General features: G+C 46.1%; 2 protein-coding genes, 1 long non-coding RNA gene, 1 other non-coding gene and 1 pseudogene across 4 annotated transcripts; 4 read left to right on the top strand and 1 right to left on the bottom strand.

Annotated features, from left to right (window-relative positions):
- Positions 1–7717: 7717 nt before the first annotated feature.
- LOC107277206 (agmatine coumaroyltransferase-2-like) lies at positions 7718–9218 on the top strand (annotated as a pseudogene).
- A 324-nt stretch (positions 9219–9542) lies between these two features.
- On the bottom strand, positions 9543–13771 carry LOC4337625 (uncharacterized). The gene is made up of 6 exons (XM_015782833.3): positions 13606–13771; positions 13415–13500; positions 13058–13147; positions 11075–12952; positions 10494–10683; positions 9543–10401 (listed from the first exon to the last, which is right to left on the bottom strand). The coding sequence occupies exons 1-6, from the start codon at positions 13703–13705 to the stop codon at positions 9806–9808; spliced, it is 2940 nt and encodes a 979-aa protein (XP_015638319.1). The 5' UTR covers positions 13706–13771; the 3' UTR covers positions 9543–9805.
- Positions 13772–15960: 2189 nt separating this feature from the next.
- Positions 15961–17650, top strand: LOC4337624 (putative F-box protein At2g02030). The gene has a single exon (XM_015783637.3). It carries the CDS (start codon positions 16107–16109, stop codon positions 17532–17534), a length of 1428 nt encoding a protein of 475 aa, XP_015639123.1. The 5' UTR covers positions 15961–16106; the 3' UTR covers positions 17535–17650.
- A 1462-nt stretch (positions 17651–19112) lies between these two features.
- On the top strand, positions 19113–21942 carry LOC9269892 (uncharacterized). Its single transcript, XR_010741689.1, has 3 exons — positions 19113–19277; positions 19771–19864; positions 19957–21942. It is a non-coding gene; the product is annotated as an uncharacterized protein (transcript).
- Positions 21943–23245: 1303 nt separating this feature from the next.
- Positions 23246–24981, top strand: LOC9268262 (uncharacterized). The gene is made up of 3 exons (XR_001545892.3): positions 23246–23705; positions 23971–24107; positions 24549–24981. It is a non-coding gene; the product is annotated as an uncharacterized lncRNA (long non-coding RNA).
- The last annotated feature ends 243 nt before the right edge of the window (positions 24982–25224 follow it).

The raw sequence follows: 25224 nt of genomic DNA, 5'->3' as shown, positions 1-25224 counted from the left end.
AGGGGATTTTGATTTGGTGTTAAATGACGCAGGATTAGGAGCAAATTAATTGTGTAAAATACTTGGGGAGGGGATTAATTACCTTAGTAAATATATTCCCAAAAATCCAATTAATAGATATCTTGATATGGATCTCATCCTACACTATTAAATACCTTGTTATTATTTGCTAATTTTGCACCAAACCAAATCGAAATCATTTTACCCCATTTTTGGTTTATAGCCTGATCTTTACAGTATGTTAGGCCTTCTAGAACCTGGATAAGTTTGCACTAACCCACATTGGGCTGAATTGTTATCCTTAATTAACTTATTCAGCTATGCCCCAAAATATAATTACCTTTAGATATGTGTGAGAATAAATATTTTCCTAGATATGGTTAAATGTAGCATTCAGCTATATTTTAGGATAAGAGAATACCATCTAGCGCAGATCAAAACTGTTTTGATTTCAATAAGTCAAACTCGTATATTTCGATCAAACTATTGTTGATCAAAACTACTTGTGTCAAGGTTACGGATAAGATATACCCTCTACTCTTGGATGTATGTTGTATACTAATACGGCATACCCGCGCGTATACGGATAGTTTCCGTATACGTTAAGGAAGCCTATTATATGATAGAAACAGAATCTACAAATAGAAACAGAATCTATAGATGGGAAGAGTTCTACTCGGACAGTACTGGGTCTTTACCATATCGTGTGGGGTCCGCTATTTCCGAGTACTACTTGGAGATCAACTGATCCGCGGTATATAAGGGTCCCTTGGGCAGGACATAAGGCATCGAATCTCACCGCCAACACACCCACCACAGCCTACGGAGCCAGAGCGCGCAGGAGCAAGTCGCCAGGAGATCTAGTCGGACCAACTCGACTACAGTCTCGTTAGTATCATCGAGTTCCGCTATTCCCTTTGTAATCTGTGGTTTATATTATATAATCCCATATCAACTGGATTAGGACTATTACCTACCAAGGGGCCTGAACTAGTATAATCTTTGTCTTTTGTTTGCTCGATGTTGTACTCCGTAGATCCTCGTACCAACGGACCGCAATACCCTCTATATTCGGTCTACGGGTATCCCCCGTCGACAACTTGCTTGAGAGCAACACGAAGAGAATAAAAGAGTCATATTTTTCACGCGCACTAAACGGTGTGTTTTTTTTTTACCAAAACAATATATATAAAAGTTGCTTAAAAATCATATTAATCCATTTTTCAAGTTTAAAGTAATTAATATTTAATTAGTTATGCATTAATGACACATTGTTTTTCGTATCTTCCCAATTTTCTCTTTCTCTCCTCTCAATCTTCTCTTTTGCCATTGTGCCACCACAAACTTTCTACCAAACGATATAAAAAAGAATTATCATTTTTTTCAAGAAGAATAATTATTTTTTAGCTAGGAAGATCGATCATGCATTCGCACATACATGTGTATTAGTTTATCTTGAAAATAGCTATACTAAATTAAGTCTAAATTAGGAGTTATATTTTTCTAATTGAATGATCATTGCCACTCTTCTTTTTTTAAAAAAAAATGTCCAGGGAAATTTTTGTTGGTATAAACAACAACACAAATTTAAACCTGTATAAACTAAATGAAATTTCTATCTTATTCAGACTCTCTTTGTATAGAGTATAGACTTATAAGCTACCTCATGAGTTAAAAAGTCTAAGCCTAAACAAATATGCAACCTTTTTCATTTAGATTTTTTTAAAGCCATAAGTCACTTTTACACTATTAAGTTAAAAGCTAGATTGGAGAAATTGTTTTCCTTTATTTTAAATATAAATATAACACCACCTTTAACTTAGGATTTTAAATCTACCGGCTTATAAATCATATAAGCCAAAGTCTAACTTAAAAGCTTGAGCCAATAAACCGAAGCGTAAAAAAAAAAAAACCCTCCGTGTATAAACAGTGCCAACCGACCCTAGTCGTCCTCTAGCCTTCTTCCGCCTCCGGGTTATATGAGCAGTTGAAGATGGAGGAGGAGAGGCGGGACTCATGCTATCAGATCGATCTACCGCCACCCCCCCCCCCCCCCCAACCCCAAAACCTCCTCCTCTCCTGCGACCAAGGTGTTGCCATTGCCTTCTCACAACCACTGCCCACTGCCAAACTTCCTCTCCCTGTGATCTCTCTCTAACTCCACCAACCCTCTTTTCATGCCTGTATTTGTTGAAGTGTAGTCATCGTCATCACTACGTCGTGGGAGAAGAAGTTCTTTCTCTTGCCACTCTCTCTCCATTAGTGTCAGTGCCTGTAGATTAAAGACCACTCCCTAGCCTATGGATCTCAATCTCAGTTACATGATAAATAGCAAAGCCCGTAAGAAATATTACATTAGACAAAATGAAGAAAAACACATTCTACTAATCATGTTTGTTTATTTCCAATTACGCTGCATTACACATGATGGTTGATGAAGACAATAAGATTCTGAGTAGTACACAATAACACCATTGTATAAAGGGGTTTAATTAATTTCGCTAGAACAAATGGTACGACGATGGCGGTGGCTTGCTAGGACCGGAGGGTGGTACTTTCCCCCGCGGCTTGGCGGGAAACGAGACCCCCTCGTCGTCGTCGGCCAACCCAACTGCCGGCGGCGGCTTGCTAGGACCGGAGGGCGGCACCTCCCCCCGTGGCTTGGCGGGAAACGAGACCTCCTCATCTCCGCCGGCCAACCCAGCCACCGGCAGCGGCGAAGCCCGACCGGAGCTCCCGCCGCTGAGATGGGATGGCGGGAGCGTCCCCGTTAGGGAGGGAAACAAGACCGGCCCCTCGTCGTCGGAGGTTGCAGGATCATCATGCTGCGACGAGGACGAAGCGGACTTGAGCTGCCTCATGCCCACGGCCGCACGGCGCGCTTCCGCCGCCGCCGCCGTCACCGCCAGAAGCAGCAGCAGCAGCAGCGCCGGGCTAGTGTTTCTCCTCCAGATCCGGGTGGCCATGGCTGATCGATCGATCTCTCCTGCTGACTGATGAGGATGGACGATGGAATAATCGGGCTATTTGTAGCACATCGCATTGAGTGATTACATCGATGGATTGGGTTTATAAATGGAAACAGATTAATTAATTAATTTGTGCTCATCTTGGAAAAAGATAATTTAATCTATAGATATCATGCTTAATTATCATCTTATTAATGCATGCCTCATCTTGCGCAAAAACATTCGCTGATGAAGTCGTGATGAGATCATACATACACGTCATCATTACATTGTTTATTTATGCAGTATGGGACAAACGGAAGCGGTTCCTCTTACATGAACTGTCCCAAGACGTGGTTACTGATAGGTGGGCATACGAGCAGTGATATCCACATGTCAGTCATCACGTTCCTCTGACTTCATGTCGGAGGATCCCAATCCGGGACGGACATTAGTGGAGGCTAATGTGAATGTGATTGTGGCCTCCGGCAATTTTGGCTCATATATAAGCCCATAAATTGATGCACACAGCCCAGACTATCAAGGAAATTGACACGGAAATATTGTCCAGTCATTTTCTAGCTTAATTATATTACGGGTCATTTTGGAGCGATGCCAAAATGTGGCATATCAATTATTTGGTAACTTAATTAAATAGTAGTTGTCAACGTTTGATATCGCAATTCCGGTATTTGCATAGTATGGGGATCGTTGGTACTAGGATATATGCGAGATTGTAATAAAAGAGATGGTGACAAGGATTTTATACAGGTTCGGGCTCCTGAATTGTTAGGTAATAACCCTGCTCCTGTTGGTCGAAGCCGGTCGTTGCTCTTATGCATCATAATCACACCAGTACAATATTTGGGGTAGCCTATCTAACCGTTGTCGACTTGGCGATTTGAAGTGCTGACTCGTAGACAACAGGGTAGCCTTCCTCCTCGAATCCGCATCCGGCAAGATCAAAGACATCGCTATGTCTCTCCTATCAGTATCCGTAGATACCGTAGGGGACTAGCTATGTTTATCTCTGAAGTCGATATCCGGCGTCTTGTCTTGGCGTATGTTGGCTTGTATGTTGATCTATTGTTTCGTGTCTTGATCTATTGTTCCCTCCCCTCTCCTCCTAGGGGACCTTGTATTTATATCCATAGGTGTCCCCTTGTCCAAATAGAACTAGGGAAACCAATATGGATACAATCCGAGTAGTCCTTGTCGTTTCCATGTAGAAATCTATTTATCTTTCCTTATCCAGAACTCCTTCTATATCCAAAGGTTGTTTCCGTATAAAACATGGTATGTGGTGGGTCCTGTCGAGATTTAGTCAACTACTATTATGTATGTGGTATCCATAACCCTGACAGTAGTGTGATTAGTTTAGATTAGACCGGAGGCTTGATGGTGACTGGTGGGGGCGCTGGTGCAATGATGCCCACGCGTCGTCACTTGTGGAGCATCGGGACATCATCTATAGACTTGCAGGCGGTGAGCGGCAGGTGAAAATCTAGCCCGGCCTTGGCCGGGCCGGCAATGACGGCATTCTCGAACGTTTTTACCCCTCTTGAAGACATTGTCGTGCCGCCCGTTCTTGAGGCCTTAGCCTTCTTGAGGCCTTGACAGACGGCAGCGGCGGTTTATCTGTCGCTCCTCTCCTTGGAGACTTCGTCTAGGCACCCCCTTGCCAAAACCTCCCAAGCAATAGGTGCAAGCTCGCTCTAGATTCATTTTCTCTTGTGTCGGCGTCCTAGCTTCCGCTAGTTGGCCACGTCGGAGGGTCCAGGGGGGAGAGCAGTTACATTCTTCTCTCCCACCCTCTCTCCCTCAATCCCAAAGATTTGGATAGAGCGTGGTTGTGTCAATTGTAAGGGTTGGGTTTTGAGCGATCTCGGCTATGTTCTGTTGTTGGGTTAGCGGTGGTCGGTCCGGTGATAGACTTCTCCTGGGGCTGTGTGTTGGTGTTGTCGGTGTGTGGGTGGTGGTATATTTTTTTCCTTTTTCTGGTTACGACCTTTCAGGATTGTAATCTTATTTTTTTTCCTGCTCTATTAATAGAACTTCGTTAAAAAAAAGTTTGGATTAGAGCTAAAGAATTGATAATGCATTAATGCCTATACTTGTTTTGGCAACATTCTAAACCTTTCTTCACTAATATCAAACACATTGGTAGCAAACCAAAATGAACTCTACCCAACTTAAAAAATTGGTAGTACCAAAATTTATCTAGATTTTAGCGCTACCAATGAATAGGTAGGGTAGAGAACCAAATAAACCCTACATACCTATATATGCCTCTAGTAAAAAGCTCCCCTAAATGATCAAACCTTCCTAAAATATTTCTAAATGTATTCTTATATTGATCAGGGTTCAAATTTCGGAATGAAATTTCTAAAATTTCGGTCATTTCAGAACCCCCCCCCCCCTATTATTTTGGCCAAAAAAATTATTTTTTTGTGAATTTGGTAATATTTTGTTTAAATTTGATCAACATTTGTTCAAAATTTTGGAAATTTCAGACCAAAATTTCAGAAATTTCGGTAAATCGGTCCAAACCAAAAAATTAAACCCGGGTATTGATTAATCTGAATTATGCTTTCATTTGCGAAACACAGTAAAAAAACACATTTATATACATGCGAGTACAATCATCCAAGGATCGCATACATGCAAACCTGTTTACTCCTATAAACATTTAACCTGAGAGGCATGCATATCCATGCGCATCATCATCGATGGATAGTAGAACATCATATAAAAAGAATATTAGACGTAAATACTTGCACCATGCTTAGTTGGAGACAAACCTGAATGTATTGATAAAAAAAACTAACTGAGCATCGCATTAACCATACGGATTCTGAAGCGTCAAACGGAGCAATGAAGAAAAGGTTGTAAAATAGTACTCCCTCCGTTTTGAAATGTTTGACACCGTTGACTTTTTAGCACATATTTGACCGTTCGTTTTATTCAAAAACTTTTGTAAAATATGTAAAATTATATGCCTACATAAAAATATATTTAACAATAAATCAAATGATAGAAAAAGAATTAATAATTACTTAAATTTTTTGAATAAAACGAACGGTCAAATATGTGCTAAAAAGTCAACGGCATCAAACATTTCGAAAGGGAGGGAGTACAACATAAGCTGAAATGGTGTTTCAGATATGCTTTTGAATTTGTGTTTACCATTTCACCCTCAGGATCAGAGTGCTTCACCACGTTGATGAGCGTCCTAAAGAAGAACAGAAAAATTCAAGTATGATATAATTAACTGCTAGCTAGTTGGAGTCCTAAAAAAGTACAGAAGGTTCCGAATCTGATCTAATTAACTGCAAGCTGGAATGCTCCAGTTTGATGCATGCAAGCTAAGTCGATGAGCAGGATGCATGATTTCTTCAAAAACCTGTATATGCTTGTATATGATCTAATTAACTGCAAGTTGGAAACTTGGAATACTCCAGTTTTTGAATGAAGGAAACCAGTTTGATCTACTCTGTTCAATTTCGGATATATCACAGCTTTATATATCTTTCGTACGATTCAAAAACCTTCGTTGGTTTTTCTCAGCTAGCTAGTAGCTCTCACGACAATGTGACCAGCATTGATGGATGAAATTAAAATAACAAAATTATGAACGAATTGTTAACGACCGCTTAATCTTACCTTATTTTTGTTTTTTTAGAAGGCTTAATCTTACCTTCTTGAGATGCAGATAACAATTTTGCCGGTAGTAGCATATGCTCATCATGCAGCTGTAGGATATTCCCGGAAGACATGGAGAACGTTTTAGAAACCGATGCCTAAAAATAATGGGCCTTCAACCCGTACTATCTCTTCCTACTCTATCTTATCCATACACACATTTATCAATCTTCAAAATATTTTTTCTTTTAAACTATTTATCCGATATATAATCCAATTACATTATTATATTCATTATAACTACATCTTTATAACAAGAGGGACTACCTATATATTTGTCGACAAATTTTTCCCCAAAAATTTGACAGATGTAATTATAGTACAATTGTAGTGTAATTACACTGTAACTTATATGTAATTACACTGTAACTTGCATGTAACTACAATGTAACTTATATATAAGTTTCACATAATTTTGAATCGTTAGATCTATTACACGATTTGTTTTGGTGAGGAAGAAAACAAATCATAGCACACACATATGTGAAAGAATTTGTTCCCACGACCTCCATTTTACCGAAATAACATGTTATGGAGAGATTTTTGAAAGTTACATACAAGTTACACTATAGTTATAGTGTGATTACATAGAAGTTACAGTGTAATTACACTACGATTGTACTGTAATTACATCTGTCAAATTTTTAGGGAAAAATTTGTCGATAAATATATAGCAAAATCGTACCAACATAACATATTTCAGTGTGTGTTTTTATTGTGTACCATAAAATTTAGGCACTATCTGCTCTTACTCTTTCTCATGCCACTCTCTCTCCACTCTATAAAAAAAAGAACACATATTTTAACCTTTAAAAACTTATTATTTCATTGTGATAGTGACATGTTTTAACTTGTATTCTTTGTGTTTCAAAAGAAATTAAAATGTTTTAATTACCTTTTTTTCACTAAGTGTAAAATGAAAACTTTAGGCAGTCCCTTTTTCTTAAGGAATCGTACGTCCGATCTGGAGTTTCCTCCGATTTGGAGTACATCGGACGAACACCTGTCAATCTCATCTCACACAGATTTTATTCTCCACCTAGCTAGATGCCGACACCTGCATCACACGCCCACACAATTTAAAGCAACCCCACGAATCGATACACGCAAATTCATGCGCGAACTCGCAGCTGACACGTACGTCGACGCCGCCCGCCGCCATGAACGTTAGGATCGAGAGCTCCAAGATCGTCAAGCCGCTCTACGACGCCGGCGGCGGCGCCCGCCGCCGCCGCCGGCCGGCGAGAGCGTGCCGCTCAGCGTGTTCGACAGGGTCACCTACGACGTGTACATGGCCGTCATCTACGCGTTCCGGCCGCCCACCCCGCCCAACGCGGCGCTCGAGCTGGGCCTCGCCAAGACGCTCGCCGTCTACCGGGAGTGGGCGGGCGAGCTGGCCGACGGCGGCGACGCCGTTCTGCTCAACGACAGGGGGGGGGCGCTGTTCGTGGAGGCCGCGGTGAGCGCTCCGCTGGCGGCGGTGATGCCGTTCGGGCCGTCGCCGGAGCTGCTGCGGCTGCACCCGAGCAGGCGGCGGCCGCGCCGGCCGGGAGCTGGTGCGCGTGCAGCTCACGCGGTTCGCCTGCGGCTCGCTGGTGATCGGGTTCACGTCGCACCACCGCGTCGCCTACGGGCAGGCCGCCGGGAACTTCCTCGTGGCGTGGGGCCTCGCGTCGCGGCGGCTGCCCGTGGCGCCGCTCCCCGTCTGCGACCGCGCCACGCGGTTCCCGCCGCGCCACCCGCCGCTCGTCCAGTTCCCGCACCGCGACACGGAGTACTACGCGCCCAAGAAGAAGAAGAAGAACCACGACGCCGGCGCCGTCGCCGTCGAGGACGACGACGACGAGCTCGCCACGGTGGCGCACGACAAGATCAAGGTCCACTTCACCAAGGAGTTCGTGGCGGGTGTCAAGGCGCGTGCGTCGTCGTCGCCGTCGCCGTCGCGGCGTGGGTACAGCACGTTCGAGAGCGTGGTCGGCCACCTCTGGCGCGCGGCCTCGCCGCCGGCGAGGCCACGACGCTCCGCGTCTCCGTGAACGGCCGGACGCGCATGCGGCCGGCCGTCCCGCGCGGCTACTTCGGCAACCTCGTCCTCTGGGCGTTCCCGCGGTGCGCCGCCGGCGAGCTGGCGTCCCGCCCCGTGCAGCACGCCGCCAAGCTGATCCGCCGCGCCGTGGCGCGCGCCGACGACGCCTACTTCCGCTCGTTCGTCGACTTCGCGTCGTCCGGCGCCGTCGAGGCCGAGGGGCTCGCCGCCACCGCCGACGAGTCGCAGGCGGTGCTGTGCCCGGACGTCGAGGTGGACAGCTGGCTGGGCATCGACTTCTACGAGCTCGACTTCGGCGGCGGCGGCGGCGGCGGCGGGCCGTTCTACTTCACGCCGTCGTACTTGCCGATGGAGGGCACCGTGTTCCTCGTGCCGTCCTTCGCCGGCGACGGTGGCATCGATGCCTACGTGGCCTTGTTCGAGACTCACCTCGACGAGTTCAAGAAGATTTGTTACACGTATTAGCTGCTGCTAATTAATTACACTGCTTAGTTAAGTAATTAATCTGTTCGTTTCAATAATTAACCATCGTGTCGACAGCTTTGCAGGCGTCCATGCAAATAGTACAAGAAAGAAAGATCCAGGAATGTATAATACAGTAAAAAAAAAAGTGGTGTTATTGTATTGTGAAGTTATTTTCCGCGTACGACAAAAAATAACTGAACAATCACTCTTTGATGCGCAATGTATCAATATTTGGCCTTCTCATCTCTCACCAAAATGGATCAAATGGTGAGTGAACCAAGCATGCTGCTGAGATGTCATTGATTAGTAGCTAGTGAGATAACCCCAGAATTATCAGTATTGTATACGCACTGACTGATGATCCACTAAATTGTTAGTAATTGAAACAAGAAATACTAGTGGTTTTCTTGGATGTGTAGTGATGCCAACTTGGAAAATTTGACATCAGTATGTTCTACTAGAGTAGTGTTAGTTGGTAGTAGCACAATTAGTCCAGGGCTCCCAGGTACAATAGGTTTCACAGCTTACAAACGCTCCATATCAAATGTAATTAAATGGAGCCCCCACATAATAGTACATGGTAAAACCTTCTTGCAAACCAGTGATTTGCAGCAGGCTATGTACATCTGACAGAGATGCAGCTCTACTGTGATATGAATTCAGCTACAGACTCCTCTAGAATATCATCATGTAACATCTTGACAATCTCTGCTCCTATTGCTTCAACTTCAGAATGATGGTCCAATGGCAAAGCTTCAACACAATCCAAAGAAAAGGGTTCATAATTCCTCCTATTGAGCACTGTTTGCCAAACATTTTCAGCTAACTTCCTTGGATCCATTTCAGACCAACACTTCACCATGATATTTGAACACAGACTGTTGCCTGGAGCAGTCATATCAGCTAAGATGGAGTTTATGAGGTCAAACAAAAGTCTCCTGTCCGATTTCGACCATAGAAGCAGCTTGCTGTACTTGTCTTCAAGCCACACAAACACATCTGGGCTCACTTGCCAATCTTCTGGGTAGACTAGAAAATCAGATGCTGAACCAAGTATATCATTTGTATAACTGAAGTCCCTGTCGTACTCATCCTTAAATACAGGTAATTGCTCTTCCATCAGCTGATAGGTCAAGTTGTCTGTATCACTGCACTCATCACTCGACAACATATAGATATCATCTCCACAGGTATCATCTTGGTCACCCATCTTCAGCATCTTAAGTTGCATTCTAAGTTCTACATTTATGGGAAGAGACAAACATGAATAACATGAACAATGTGATAATATTGGAGTGCAGAAAAGTAGAATGAGTTTTTGATACACATACCTTGAATACCGTCACTGACGCCTTTAAAAATTCCAGAATATGCAGTATCATGTCCACAAATTTGTTGCAATGAAGCAGTTGAATTTGAGCATTTGTGATTTTCTAAGCTTATGATATGAGAAGAATCTATTGCTTGAGATTCAGCTTCAGCGATGTCAATCTCCACTTGTTGGTTTCTCCCCTCCTGGTCCTGGAGCCAAATTTAGTAACTTTAATAATTAGAATTAAACAACAAATGACTCAAAGCTATGTATACCATATCATACTATATGAAGTTAAGATATTGCAATTTACTAGCCCATAAACTACAGTAGCAAAATGAAAGTCCAGTAGAACATTCGGTACCCTAGAAGTATGAAAACATGATAACTGTCCAGTGTCAACCTCCACCCACCCACTTACTTCCTCACACTTGGAAAACTGGGGATCAGTTCTTAATGCCAATTTCCTTAAAAAATCATTTTCTATTTATAGGAATTCTGTTAATTTTTCATGCTGATTATTTGTATGATTGTATCTGCTGACAAGTTAACAAGAAAAACAATGTGAAAAATCATAAAACGAATATTGTTGCGGCATACCTTCAACACTATGTTGTCCTGATTATGAATCGATGTGTCTTCTTTTGTCACTGGTAATGGTGGTGTTAGTTTCAGCTCTGTCCACCCCATCCTTTCTTTAGAACTTTGTAAATCATCATCTAGAGCAGTAGAACCAGATGTTTGGTGATCCTCATTACTCATAACACCATCAGGATGTTCACTATGTGTGTTGCTTGCTCGAGACAAATCGGAAATGCAGATACTATGTCTTGCTTTCTCTGAAGTTACATGAATCTCTTTCACAGGTAGCATGTTTTCCTTTCCTGCATGGATGATAGCCTTCCCACTTCTCTGCTTTGTTTTTCTAAAAGATGATCTATTCCTGACATGTTCACTTCCAGATTCATCAGTTGGTGCATTCAATAGATCTTTCAGAATGGGCAGGTTACAAATTGGTGCAGATTGTTTCCTGCACGGTAATTTTGCATTGTTGGTAGCTGAGGTCGGTAGAGACTTCGACCTAGAAAAATTCCTCGATGTGCCAGATCTTGAATTATCTTTACAATAAATCCCTGTCTTCCAACCATCTTTACTACTGATACCAACAGGACAGGCTGGTGCCTTCTGCACATTATCATGATTGTAATTGGTTTCTGATGAAATCTTGTGGGTGATTACTTTTGTCGCATCTCTATCGGTCATCTCAAGCATCTCCCCTAATGTTATGGTATCTTTAGGCATTGAGATTTCTTCATCAGATTGATAGGCCATCTGCCATCGTTCCGAGAGGTGCTTTTTGGCCTTTCTGCAGACTGATGATCCAACAGAATGATTGGGTGGGTAAATTGGTAGGTTATCTTCAAAAGAACTAGGAGTATCTGTTGCCCTTCCACTGCCAATTGCAAGCTGACACTCTCTCTCAGACGATTTCCTTCTGGAACCTATTTTAGGGGTTTCTATTGCACCCCTCAGTCCAGGTGTGTCTCGTTTTGGTTGTAAAACTTGATCATTGTTAAGTGGTGCAGAGTGCGTGACTCGCCCCCTATGCATACAATGGTGTTGGGGCCTTGAACAGTTGTTAGTGCTCATTTCACCAAAATGCGATGTTTCACTTGATAGGACAGGTGTAAAACTTTTCCTCTGAAGATTTGGTTTCAGAACAACAATTTGGGAACGACGGCTTGAACCTTTACTCTTGCTCCCTTTTGGTGGCAAAGAATCCAGTGGTACACCATAAGTTTCGTTGAGACGACTACTAGGAATAGGATTTTCCAACTCCTTTGGTACATTAAAAAACTCGTCACGTTCAACACCCATGCGAGAACAGTTCTCTTGCTCAAACAATTTGGAGTATTGTAATCCATTGTGACCAAAGATGTGCCCTGAGAATCCTGGCAATGCACCACTGTTCTCCTGAAGGATTTCAAGGAAGGCATCTTTTTTGGAGTACAATATCTCAAGTGCTTCAGCAAACTCCTTAGAATTCCTATGGGATTCATCGGTGGAAAGGCGCTTCGCATCCAAGAATTTCTGCCTCACAAATTCCAAATCATCCTTATCACTCCTGGGACATGGCTCCTCGTTCCCTGATTGCAACCCAATGCACGTCTCCTTATTCTCCATCTCAGTGACCTCGAAAACATCCTTGAGTTCAGGAAGATCATCAGCACTGCTGCTACATGGTTGATCCTCAGATGAAGCATCATAGACTTGATCACCTCCAGATAGGACCCGCTGCATATTGCACTGAATGTCACTTTGGCACCGGTCAAGAGCTTTCTTGGGGCGAGGCACGGTGTCAAGTCCCATGAGCCTGGCAACAATACCAGGTGAACAATGTGTGAACTCCACTTGCTCCGGTCTTTCCTTTGCAGATGGTGTCTTTGCAGGAACCAGATTTCTTTTGTTAGAGAAACCCTGCAGAACATAGAGAGGACACAACGCATTAGCCTTAGGCAGGAGCTCAGCAAGAAACGAAATTTCCTGCAGTAATGCACATGTGGACAGTGCAGTAGCCTGTACCTTCGTGGAATCATTTTTCCCTTTATGTGATTCTTCAGGCAGCATCGTTTTCTTAGCTCTTTTAGACCCTCGTTTGAATTCAAAAGTGAACTGGTACGATCAAGTAAACATTAGGGGACAATGAGAGACTCAACAGTGAATTTCAGCAACAGGATGCGATATAAAAATATCTGAATCTTGAGAATGCCGTTAAGCTTGCTGAAACAGAGCTACTCAAAAGTACAGGCAAATCAAACGAATCAAAGCATACGCCATACTCGCTCGCCGACATTAGCACGTACTACTCATAGTAAGCTTACGGCAACAACACGCAGCACAGTGGGAAGGTAAAACTCAAATGAAAAATGGTGTGCTTACAGAGGTCTCTTCCATGGAGGAAACCACCGGATCCTGCAACGCCGTCGCGCCCTTCGACTCCGGTGAGGTGGTTGCCGTCCGTGCCGCTGAATCGATCACCAAGGGCAATGGCGAAACCAGTTTGCTCAGTCGAACAGAAAAAAAAAAAAAACCGGAAGCGAGCACGCACGAATCGGTCAACAACTCCTCACCTCGCCGCGACGACGGAGCCGGCGAAGACGGCGGCCTCGAGCGGCGGTGGTGCTTCGCCGCGGGTCGCGAGCCACCGGTGGTGCCGCCGCCGCGCAGCATCCTTTTCCTCTCGAGGCTTCGCCGGCGCAGGCCTTCTCTCTCTCTGCTCTGCTTTGCTCGTCTCTCTCTCCACTGATGAGGATTGAGGAAGCAATTCAAAGTTCAAAGTGTGGTGGGACCCGCAAGGCTGGGGCGGTGGGTTCGGAGGCTTTTGATACGTGGGGGTGAATAGACACAGGTCACTGCGGGTGGGCCATAGGGGAAAGTCGGGTATGTTTGTCAGTGACTGTGGAGGGGGGAGAGTTGGTGGGGATGTGTGGGTGGTGGGGGTTGGAGTTGGAAAAGGTGAGCACGGGGAGGCGCGAAAGCCCATGCGGCGGGCGGCCCACCTCTTTCTGGCTCGTGAGGGCCCCCAACACCCGAGGAGGAAACACACAAAGCCTACGGTATAGAATAGGGACTCTATAGAATACTCTCCGAAATTTTGATTATTTGAAAACTTTCTTTTTAAAAAAAGATAATATGATACTAATTTGAATCCTTAGAGTAACCGGCTGCGGGCTAAAAACATTCACATCAGCAGTAAATTTAACTAAGAGCGCTCTCTCTCTCTCTGAATAGTTGCTTGATGCTGCAAGTGTGTTTGCATTGAGAAAATTACATATCTACCATTGCATAGGATGGGATTCGCTCGAATACCATTGTTTAATTGGGTTTCACTATAATACCATCGTCAACTAGTGCATCTTAGTCAAAATACCATCGTGGACAGAAATACCCTTACCTCTGCCTCTTCCAACTCCAGAAAAGAACGATGGCGGCGCCATCAGGGTGTGGTGAGCAGCTCCGGCGGCGCCGCCACGCGAGCACGCCGGGAGGATGAAGTGATGGTGCAAGCACTCGTCGGCATGGTCCCAGGGCGACAAGGACATCCGCACCAACTCCCATCTCCATCAAGCTCATCCTACCACGATCCCCGCCACACGCTCGCTCCGCGCGGCGACGGTGGTCGTGTCTGTGCCTGCTCGCGCCGTCCATGGCCACCGTCGCTCGTGTCGGGAGAGGGGGCAGCACCCAGGATGCGTCTCGTGTGTGACGTCGCTTACGTCATCTCAGCCGCTGGCCCACCCCGACTCATTGGCCGGCGACAACCTCGCCCCGGTGGCCACCAGCAACCTCTTCAAGCACAAAAGGGAGGAGGAAGAAGAAATAGAGGTATTTTTGTCCGGAATGCTATTTTGGCAAAGATGTCGTAGTTAGGGGTGGTATTCTAGCGAAGCCCATCTAAATAATGGTATTTGAACGAATCCCTTCTTATCCGATGGTAGATATGGTAGATATACATTAAGCAAACAATGACTACTAATAAGTAATAACCGCTTTATTTTGAATGTTTGTTAGGTTAACACATTCGTATAACCTCCACAATGGTATCGGATTTGTTTGATCTACATTAACTGCTTTATTTTTTAACAAAAACGACCTCACTAAATAACAAAGAAAGACAATTTTACCCCTTTAAATTTTATACTACAAACTTACGATATATTTAAATGGAAAACCACATCGATTCATACCATTAGATCATTTATATCAGCATTACATGATATAATGCTACAAGTATATCGTACCATAAAAGTTCTCAATCATAACCAAACATAACAAAATTCAAAACTTGACAGAAATGGCATGATTTTCATTTTATACGTATTCGGATGGCATGAATACAGATAGACAAAAATAGTAATGACATTTTTATAAAACAGCACATTTAGGCCTTGTTTACTTCCCAAAATTTTTCCCCCAAAAACATTACATTGAATCTTTAGACACATGCATGGAGCATTAAATATAGATAAAATGAAAAACTAGTTGCACAGTTTGCATGTAAATTGCGAGACAAATCTTTTGAGCCTAATTAGGGCATGATTAGCCATAAGAGTTACAGTAACCCACATGTGCTAATGACGGATTAATTAGGCTTAATAAAATTGTCTTGCGGTTTCCAAGCGAATTATGAAATTAGTTTTTTCATTCGTATCCGAAAACTTCTTCTGACATTCGATCAAACGTTCGATGTGACCCCAAAATTTTTCTATTCGCGAACTATATGAGGCCTTAGTAGATCCAATAAACCCTATTCTATTATCCGCGGGCCTTCTGTTTGTTGCTGGGCCCTGGGCCATGGGTGCTCGGACCGCGTGAGGCAGAGAGAGGTGGGCCGCATGGGCTTTCGCACGGCCCCCGTCGGCTCCGAAGCGTCCTACCGCATCTGACGCCTCCGCATCCAAAGCAACGTCATGGCCGATCTGCATGAGGACGATTCCGAATCCTACAAGGTCGCCGCTGTCATTATCCGATTCGATTAACCCCGCGCGATCTCTCTATATAGGCATATACTATGCATTATCTGGTTGATGATGGTGCACGTGTGTATGCATTAATCAAAAACTAATCACAAATGGCGTCCGACGACTCTTCTCCGCCAGACGCCAAGAGGCTACGCCGCTCGCCGCCGACCTCCACCTCTCCCGACCACCTCCTCGTCGACGAGATCCTCACGCGCCTCCCCATCGCCGCCGCCGTCCGCCTCCGCGCCGTCTCCCGCGACTGGAACGCCGCCCTCACCACCGACCACTTCATCCTCGCCCACCGCGCCAGGGCCGCCGCCGCGCGCCACCCGGAGCTGCTCTTCTTCGCGCCGCCGGACCACCGCAACACCACCACCTTCTACGCCTGCTCGCTCCGCGGCTGCGAGCCGCCGGCCGCCGCACGCGAGCTCCTAACCATCGACTACTTCAGCGCCAAGCACGCCGTCATGTCGCCCACGCCGTGCAGGGGCCTCACCCTCGTCTCCGACGGCCGCGCGCCGCGGTATTACCTCCTCAACCTCTCCACCGGCGATCACGTCGCGCTGCCGCCGTGCCAGCCGGCCGCGAAGGCGCACCCTGATCCGCTAGCATGGTTACCCCGTGGCACCACGAGTTATCTCCCGTCGATGACGCCATGGCGCCCCTTCGAGCTCTCGACCACCGGGCTCGGCTTCGACACGGCGACCGACGAGCACAAGGTGGTCAGGCTCTTCAAGAGACGCAACGGGGAGCACGCCTGCGAGGTGTACACCCTGGGAAAGCCCGGCGGGTGGCGCCCCTGCGCCGGGAGAGTGCCGGCGTCCGCGGCCAGCATCCTCCCAGCCATGCCGCCGGTGTTCGTCAACGGCTACCTCTACTGGCTGCTCCAGCCAGCCGCCCCCGGCGACGAGCAGATCCGGCGAATCCTATCGTTCTCCATCGGCGCCGAGCAGTTCGGGTCGGTGTACGTGCCGCCGCGGCTGTCCTCCCGAATGTGCCACCTCGCCAACCTCGACGGCTCGCTGTGCGCCGTCTTCGACTACCGCGGCGCCGGCGGCGTCTACGGGCTGTTCACGTGCAGCGAGCCCTCGGCGTCGCCGTCGCCGTCGTGGTCGGTGCGTTGCTCCATCTACCTGAATAGGCTGCCGCGAGAGGTGAGCGACGAGCTGATGGAGGAGCGCGTGATCGTGCCGCTCTGCACCGCCGGAGGCAGGATCCTGCTCGCCACGGGGCGCCACGAGGTGTTCGCCTACGACGCCGGCCGGAACGCCGTCGAGCGCGTGTTCCGCATGCAGGAGTTCGTCGATGTGCCGAATGACTGCCGCGAGGCTCGCCTGCTGCTCAGCGTTGGCCTCCACGACGAATGCATCGCCGACCTTCACCCGGGCGCCGGCGGCGAGAGGATGCTTTTTGTGAACACGGGACGCCGCGGCAACACGGTGGTCAAGCGAGAGGTGCCCGTCGAGTACCACGACGACAGCGATCGTCGTTTCAATGTATTTTTCAAGGATTTGGCCACGATGGCTGCCCAAATTTAGTTGATACTATTTGCATATTTATATTAGATTTAGTTTTGTTTATAAATACGGGATTGCTAAATCATTTTTGATATGTAAAAGTTGTATGATGTGGCTTTATGAGAGAAGAAAAGGAGGACGATAATTCCAACTATAGATTAATCATTTGAGGGATACAAATAATTGAGATAATATAACTTAATGAGAGAATAGTGAAATAACATTAACTAATTGAGAATGAATTGTATATGCATATAGATATTATATAAAAGGATGGAGAGATGTATTGAAATATTTTGAGAATTATGTGGAATGATGATTTAACATGCTTGGAATTTTAAAGGTCTAAAATTTGAGTGAGGATGAACTGTATAGCCATATAGGATATTACAAGAAGTGATGGAATATCGTATGAATTATGTGGGATGTGTCTTGGTTATAGATACCACATATCTAATAATAGTTGACTAAGCTCGGCAGGACCCACCATGTACCAAGTCTTATAAAGTTCTTGAACTTAATAAATTATCATGCTTGCATGAGATTTGAGATGTAATAATTGTTTTTGGATGATATGGCATCTTTATATGTTGAGTTTTAGAATTTTGTGGGCCTTAACTATATAGAAAGATAGGATTACAATTCTAAGTATGGTTTCAGCCGAGTTTAGGCTGTGTTTAGTTCATGCCAAAATTGAAAGTTTGGTTGAAATTGGAATGATGTGACGGAAAAGTTGGAAGTTTATGTGTGTAGAAAAGTTTTGATGTGATGGAAAAGTTGCAAGTTTGAAGAAACAGTTTGGAACGGCCACACTTCCAAACTTCCAACTTCTAACTTTTCCATCACATCAAAAATTTCATACACACACAAACTTCTAACTTTTCCGTCACATCGTTCTAATTTCAACCAAACTTCCAATTTTAGCGTGAACTAAACACACTCATACTATTTCTCATTTCCCTCATGAAGTGGAGTAATAGGGATTGAGATCCTCTAACTTGAGTCACATGACTTTGAGTCACTGACATGTGGACCCTCTTTGTTATGAACTTACATATCATTGACTCTAAAACCACAAGACTTAGGCTGTGTGTTAGTTCGTGTGCCAATTTTTTTTTAATTATACGGACACGCATTTGAAGTATTAAATGTAGACTAATAATAAGACAAATTACTTATTCCGCCGGTAAACTGTGAGACAAATTTATTAAGTCTAATTAATCTATCATTAGCAAATGTTTATTGTAGCATCATATTGTTAAATCATAGCGTAATTAGGTTTAAAAAGTTTGTCTCACAATTTACATGTAAACGGTGTAATTGGTTTTTTTCATCCATATTTAATCTCTATGTAATATTTGTAATATTTGATCTAACAGAAACTACTGTCTTAAGATAGAAGGATCTCAATCAGAAGTAGAGTATCATATCATATGGCCTCCCTCCCCAACTCAACCCCACCACCGGCAGGCGGCAGCCCTCTCGACTCCACATTGACTGACAACACGCAGTTGAGTCTATCTACCCGCGTCGCGTGCAAAAAAATCCAGCGCACCACCGCCCATTCTCATGGGGGGACCCACCACCCCGACTGCCCCCACCAGTCAGTGGAGACAGAGAGAGAAGGGCAGAACAGAAGGCCTGCGCCGCGAAGCCTCGAGAGGAAAAGGCGGCGGCGCCACCGGTGGCTCGCGACCCGCGGCGAGGCACCGTCGCCCGAAGCCCCCCCCCCCCCCCTGTCTTCGCCTGCTCCGTCGCGCCGAGGTGCGAGTTGTTCACTGGTTCTGGGGCTCGCTTGGGTTCTGGTGATTCACCCCCCCACCCCGAACCCAAGGGCGTGTCAGCTAGGGAGGAGGAGGAGGATCCGGTGGTTTCGACCATGTTATTGACACTGTTTAGTTTACATGTCATGTATTCGAGCTTTCAGCTATGTATGGTGTATGATTTGATTTACCTGTGCTTCTGCTAGCTCTGTTCCAGTAGGCTTAATTGCATTCTCAAGTTTCAGATTTTTTTTAGTAGCAAATAATGTTGCTAAGATTCACCGTGCGTCCTCATTGTCCCGATGTTTACTTCCTTACAACAGTTCGCCTTTGAAATCAATCGAGGGTCTAAAAGAGCCAACAAAATTATTCCCCCCCCCCCCCAAAAAAAAAAAAAGAGGCAACAAAACAATGCTGCATTACTGCAGGAAAACCATTTGCTTGATGAGCTCCCGACTGAGGCTAATTGTCTGTTTCCTTTCCGTGTTTTGCAGGGTTTCTCTAGCAAAAGAAATCTGGTTCCTGCAAATACACCATCTGCCAAGGGGAGAGTACCACAACAGTTGGAGTTCACACATTGTTCACCTGGTATTGTTGCCTGACTCTTGGGACTTGACATTGTGCCTCAGCCCAATAAAGCTCTTGACCAATGCCAAAGTGACATTCTGTGCAACATGCAGCGGCACTTATCTAGAAGTGATCAAGTCTATGATGCTTCATCTGAGGATCAACCATGTAGCAGCAGTGCTGACCATCTCCCAGGACTAAGGATGTTTTCGAGGTCACGGAGATGGAAAATAATGATATGTGCATGGGGTTGCAGTCAGGGAACGAGTAGGCTTTTCCCAGGAGTGACAAGGATGATTTGTAATTTGTGAGGCATAAGTTCTTGGATCCACATGCAAAGCGTCTTTCCGCAGATGAAGCCCATAGGAATTCTAAGGAGTTTAGTGAGGCACTTGAGTTACTGTACTCCAAAAAGGATGTTTTCCCTAAAATCCTTCAGGAGAACAGTGGTGCATTTCCAGGATTCTCAGGGCACATCCTTGGTCACAGTGGATTGCTGTACTCCAAATTGTTTGAGCAAGACAACTGCTCTAGCATGGGTGTTGAACATGACGGGTTGTTTAATGTACCAAAGGAGCCAGAGATGCAGCAAAAGTAACCACCCACAAGATTTCATCAGAAACAAACTACAATCATGATAATGTACAGAAGGCAGGTATTATGGTTGGAAGGCAGGGATTCACTGTAAAGAAGATTCAAGAGCTGTCTCATTGAGGAAATTTTCTAGGTCGTAGTTTCTCCAGACCTCAGATACCAACAGTGCAAAATTACAGGGAAGGAAACAATCTACACCAATTTGTAACCTGCCCATTCGGAAATATTTATTGAATGCACCCACTGAGGCACTAATGAATCTGGAAGTGACCATGTCAATAGTAGATCACCATTTTGAAAAACAAAGCAGAAAAAGGGGAGATCTATGAATCTATCATCCAAGCTGGCAAGAAAAACATGCTACCTGTGAACGAGATTCATGTAACTTCAGAAAAAGCAAGGCATAGTATCTTCATATCCGATTTGTCTCGAGCAAGCAACACACATAGTTCTGGTTCAACTGCTCTGGATGATGATTTACAAAGTTGTAAAGAAAAGATGGCATGGACAGAATAGAATCTAGCACCACCATAACTATTCGGTGGAAACTGAGGATGCAATCATGCATACTACCATATCTCAAGGCTCAGTTCTATATACTATAGACATGGGATAAAATGGAGTCAGAAAATCAGGACAGACACACAGATTGACACTATGTGCAGGGCAGAGCGTGACATACGAACGGACTACTGACGACGGCGGTGCCTGTACTGTATAACCAAGAACTCAAAAGCCAGTGTATCCTCCTCGGTCATGGGAGGAAATCTCATCCATGTGTATCGAGATGGAAGTTCCACTATCTCAAAGCGGACCTGGTGCCAACGTCTGCTATCCCCGTCCATCTCGTAGAAAAAGAGCTGGCAGAGCACGCTGCCTCTGTCGTGGATGACGTCCTGCACTCGGAAGAAGGCGTGGTATACCTCCGATCCGGTGCGCCTGGCGTAGAAGATCTGCCACCTCGGCAGCTGTGGAACGATGGCTCCCTCGACCACGCATTCCTCCTCAAGCGCAAGCTGAGGCAGTATGGGAACGGCGAACCCCCGCCTGTTCTGCCACTCTGGGCATCCGCATGGATTGACCTCCGCGCAGCCGACGCACAGCAGCCTGTGGCAGCACGTCATGACCCACTCCACGCGGTGGGTGGTGCCACAGCCGGAGCAACAAGGAGGCGGTGGTGGCTGGTCCCACCTGCTCTGGCGCTGATGCTGGCCGCTGCTGCTGCCCTCCGATGATCGGGATCGGGAATGGGAGCTGGACGAGCTGCTGCGTATGACGCCAGAGATGGGTCTGGAGACGTGCTCGTGCTGCAGAAATTAAACTGTATTAGTGAATTCCAGTTTTGTATTAAGAAACCATCGTTTTTGACTTCTCTCCAACATAGCGTTGTATAGCATATAGTGCTGGAGCTAATAAGTTGTTCTTTTTTTTTACACTTGGGTATACGCATTGCAAACTACTACTGCTAATAAGTTGTTCCATTTTTTCTTTTTTACACTTGGGCATTCGCATTGCAAACTACTACTCATGATTGAAAGCACTTGTTAAAGAACTGGAGTTCCTAAGAACTATGAAACTGCTTGTCTCCTTAACAAAATTTTAGATTCTTGCATGAACGATTGGCTGCCCAGACTGCTTGGCAAGAAAAAAGAGATTTCTTACCGAGGCCGTCGCTGTGGCTCTGCCGCCGGTGTGGACGGTGGTACGCCAAGAGCCTGTGTCCCCGTCCAGCCCCGACTCCACCATGACGCGCCACGTACGGGCCAATCCGTCCTCTCCGCCGTCGTCCGTGGTGTCGACGGCGATGTGCAAAGAGTCAGCCAAGTCTTCCCGGGAACGTGTCCCAACGACGTAGACGCGCACGCCGGAGGCCTCGTCGGGGGAGGTGCGGACGAACACGCGCCAGCGACCCCCTCTCCTCGTGCTGTGGACGAGGTAGGGCCCGTCTGGCAAGGGGAGAACGCCGGCGGCGTTGGGGTCTATGAAGAGGGCAACGCGCCAGGATATCTCCCGTGCGCCGCCGGCCGGATCAGACCCAGCACCACCGATGTCGCTGCTGACGGCGAAGACGTCTCCCTCGGGACCGACCATGGCGAAGCCGTCAGGGCGCGTGGCGTCGAGCACAACCGCGCACGCACCTGCCAGGAGCGCCGGGCACCGCGCCTGGCGTGCGTCCCCAAACATGAACCACCTGTCCGAGACGGGCGATCCCTGAAAGAAGAGGAGATGCCAAGAAATCAAGAACTGGAAGTAGAAATCAAGAACCGGGAAGAAGATGCCAAGAAAGAAAAGGAGCCCAAGAAATCAAGAAATGAGAGGAGGAGGAGGAGGAAGAAGAAGAAGCCAAGAATAACGGAAATACAAAAAGAGAACCGCCGGCATCCAGGAGGTGGGTGGAGGTAGGCGGCGCAATGGCGTCGGCGTCGGAGAGGCCATGCCAGGTGGTCGGAGAGGACGAATCATCGTGGGCGCCACCGGAGCCTGATCCGGCGCGGGGGGAGGTGAGGGAGAGCGGAGACATGGTCGTAGATCCTGAGTAAACCTCGTCGTCGTCTCCGTCGGCTGCGTGGGGGAAGCTCGGCTCCGCGTCCATGGCGGCAGGGCAGAGCGTGGGTGCGCCTGGGTGGGGGAAGGAGGAGGAGGAGGAGGCCGTGGGAGAGGCGCGAGGAGACAACGTTTGATTCCTTGGGCTTATTGCCTCTCTTCTTTTATACGGATTATTGGGCCTGATCGAGTAAAGGCCCACTGTTCCGGCCCAAATGGTCGGCCCGCGAGTTCTTCTCCTCCATTTCTTCTCTCTTCGTCTTCGTCGGTCAGTTATCTTTTCCCCACTCCGCCGCCGCCGCCGCCGCCGGTCGATCGGTCGGCGGCGATGGTCGAGCTCGATGCCTCCTGCTGATGGTGCCAAAGAGCCCCCACTCCATCGTATTAGGACTAGGAGAGCCAGCCGATTTGATATTTGGGAGCAGGCAGAGGCAGGCATTTCTTCAACCAGGAATGGATCCCTAGCGGCTTAGCAATTTGCCTGCAGTGAGTTGGAGGGAGTTCAAGCTGGTTGTGTGAGTGTGAAGCTTCTCTTTTCTTTTGCGGAGTAGCAAGCAACGGCGGGAGTTGGAGGGAGATCTCCCGTCGCGGTCCCATGTACGTTACGTGTATGGATCATTGATTCTTATATGAAGGAAGCTGCGCCAACTTGACCTGAACCTGAATCTGGAGAAGAACAGGAAATGTGAATCTCAAGCTGGAGAAGAAAGGCAAAAAAATAAATGTAAGTCTTTTTGTTCTTTCTTTTCTTCTTTGGGAGATGCATACTTCTTGTTTTCTGGGAAACAGGCATCCGACTTGAAATCCACAAAGGGTTTTCTTTCTTTCTTTTAACAATTCGCTGAAGTGTAGAGTTCCCCACCTGTATATGTATTCATATCATCGCAACGAGTTCAGGGTAGTACAGGGAGTTTTACAGTTCAGTTAGATTGTTGAGGGGGAAGAAAACATATTTTTACAAACTGAAATCACCATTCTGTCCTTTCTAGGTAGTCGATCAGCCCATAGGCCTGCCTCATCAACGCAGCTCGTTGGTGCATTTCCAACGGAAGGACTGATTCCTGAAGACCACGTCGTGGCAATGGTTCCATTGGACCCAGAAGCAGAGGAGGTAGAACATCTGGAGGTGAGGTACCGGCAGTCGTGGTATGCTATTATATGTCATAATATAGTTGAAATTTTATATGTGCCCTAATATCTGAGCTAGTAATTGTGGTATGCTATTTTTTTTTACTATACCTTGCAAGGTTGTGTGTGTGTGCATAGCCGTCAGATTGTCAAATTTTATAGTATATGTTTATGGCCATTGCTAGCTCGTTTTGTTTGGAATGTGGTGAAATGTGCCTTTATTAATCTGAAAGCAATTTACAGTGTTTGACCATTTGTTTGGGGGCTTGGGGAGATTTGATAAAGAGACAAAGGATGGTGATGGTGGGAATTGTGACTGTCATCTGGGCTATTTGGAAGGCCAGAAATAAAGCCTGTTTTCAGAATGAGTTGCCAAAATATCCAGCTGAAGTGATACATTTTGTTTGTTCTTTGCTTATGTCTTGGGGGTGTGTTGCAGAAGTCGGAAGAAATACAAAGAAGAACTCTGTTGGGAACGCAACTGCTGAAACGGGTGGTCGGTGAAGTATACAACTCGAAGTATGGACAGCGACATGATAGGAGCGGGCTGGAGGACTGACTGATGGGGTTGAAGCTGACAAATGAAGTTCAAGAGGATCGAAAATGTGAGAAAACGTGGAGAAAAGGTTCATGCTGAAGTTCTTTTGAGACTCCTGGGAGCTGGGACCATGTGTTGAGTCCCCTGAGTAATGTTGATCGATAGTTTGTAGTGGTAGTTGCTGCAGGGGGAGGCTTGGAGCTGACCAAGTGGGTTGGCGCTAGATCTCATCTCACCCTTCCCTGCTGTGTTGGCGTTGTTTTCTTTCTCTGTTGAACCTGTAGTGCTAAACCTGACGTTTCTCATCATGGAAATGAGAGAGGGCTTTGGCCTATCTTTGATTTTTTTTAAAAAAAAGAAAATATAAGAAATGCTTTTGACAAGCGCCCAATTCCAAAAAATGACATCGACAAGTGCGAGTTCTATAAAATATCATCATACAAGTGATTTTATCCTAGAAATGCCATTGCTGTTACGGTTCCGTCTATCCCGCGCTGTTAAATACACTGTTCATCCTATAGCACTTAACAGAGGGTTGCTAATAGAACCCTAACGGTGATGGTATTTTTGGGACAAA

Source organism: Oryza sativa, chromosome 5 (genome assembly GCF_034140825.1).
Source record: "Oryza sativa Japonica Group chromosome 5, ASM3414082v1".
Classification (NCBI taxonomy): domain Eukaryota; kingdom Viridiplantae; phylum Streptophyta; class Magnoliopsida; order Poales; family Poaceae; genus Oryza; species Oryza sativa.
The sequence above is the reverse complement of the archived record's forward strand: the minus strand, read 5'-3'. Positions and strand labels throughout refer to the sequence as shown.

Coding starts and splice junctions, on each gene's coding strand:
- LOC4337625 (XM_015782833.3), bottom strand. CDS start 13,705: ATGCTGCGCGGCGGCGGCACCACCGGTGGCTCGCGACCCGCGGCGAAG. Junction 10,684..11,074: donor AGGACAACATAGTGTTGAAG/GTATGCCGCAAC, acceptor ATTTGGCTCCAG/GACCAGGAGGGGAGAAACCA. Junction 10,402..10,493: donor CGTCAGTGACGGTATTCAAG/GTATGTGTATCA, acceptor CCATAAATGTAG/AACTTAGAATGCAACTTAAG.
- LOC4337624 (XM_015783637.3), top strand. CDS start 16,107: ATGGCGTCCGACGACTCTTCTCCGCCAGACGCCAAGAGGCTACGCCGC.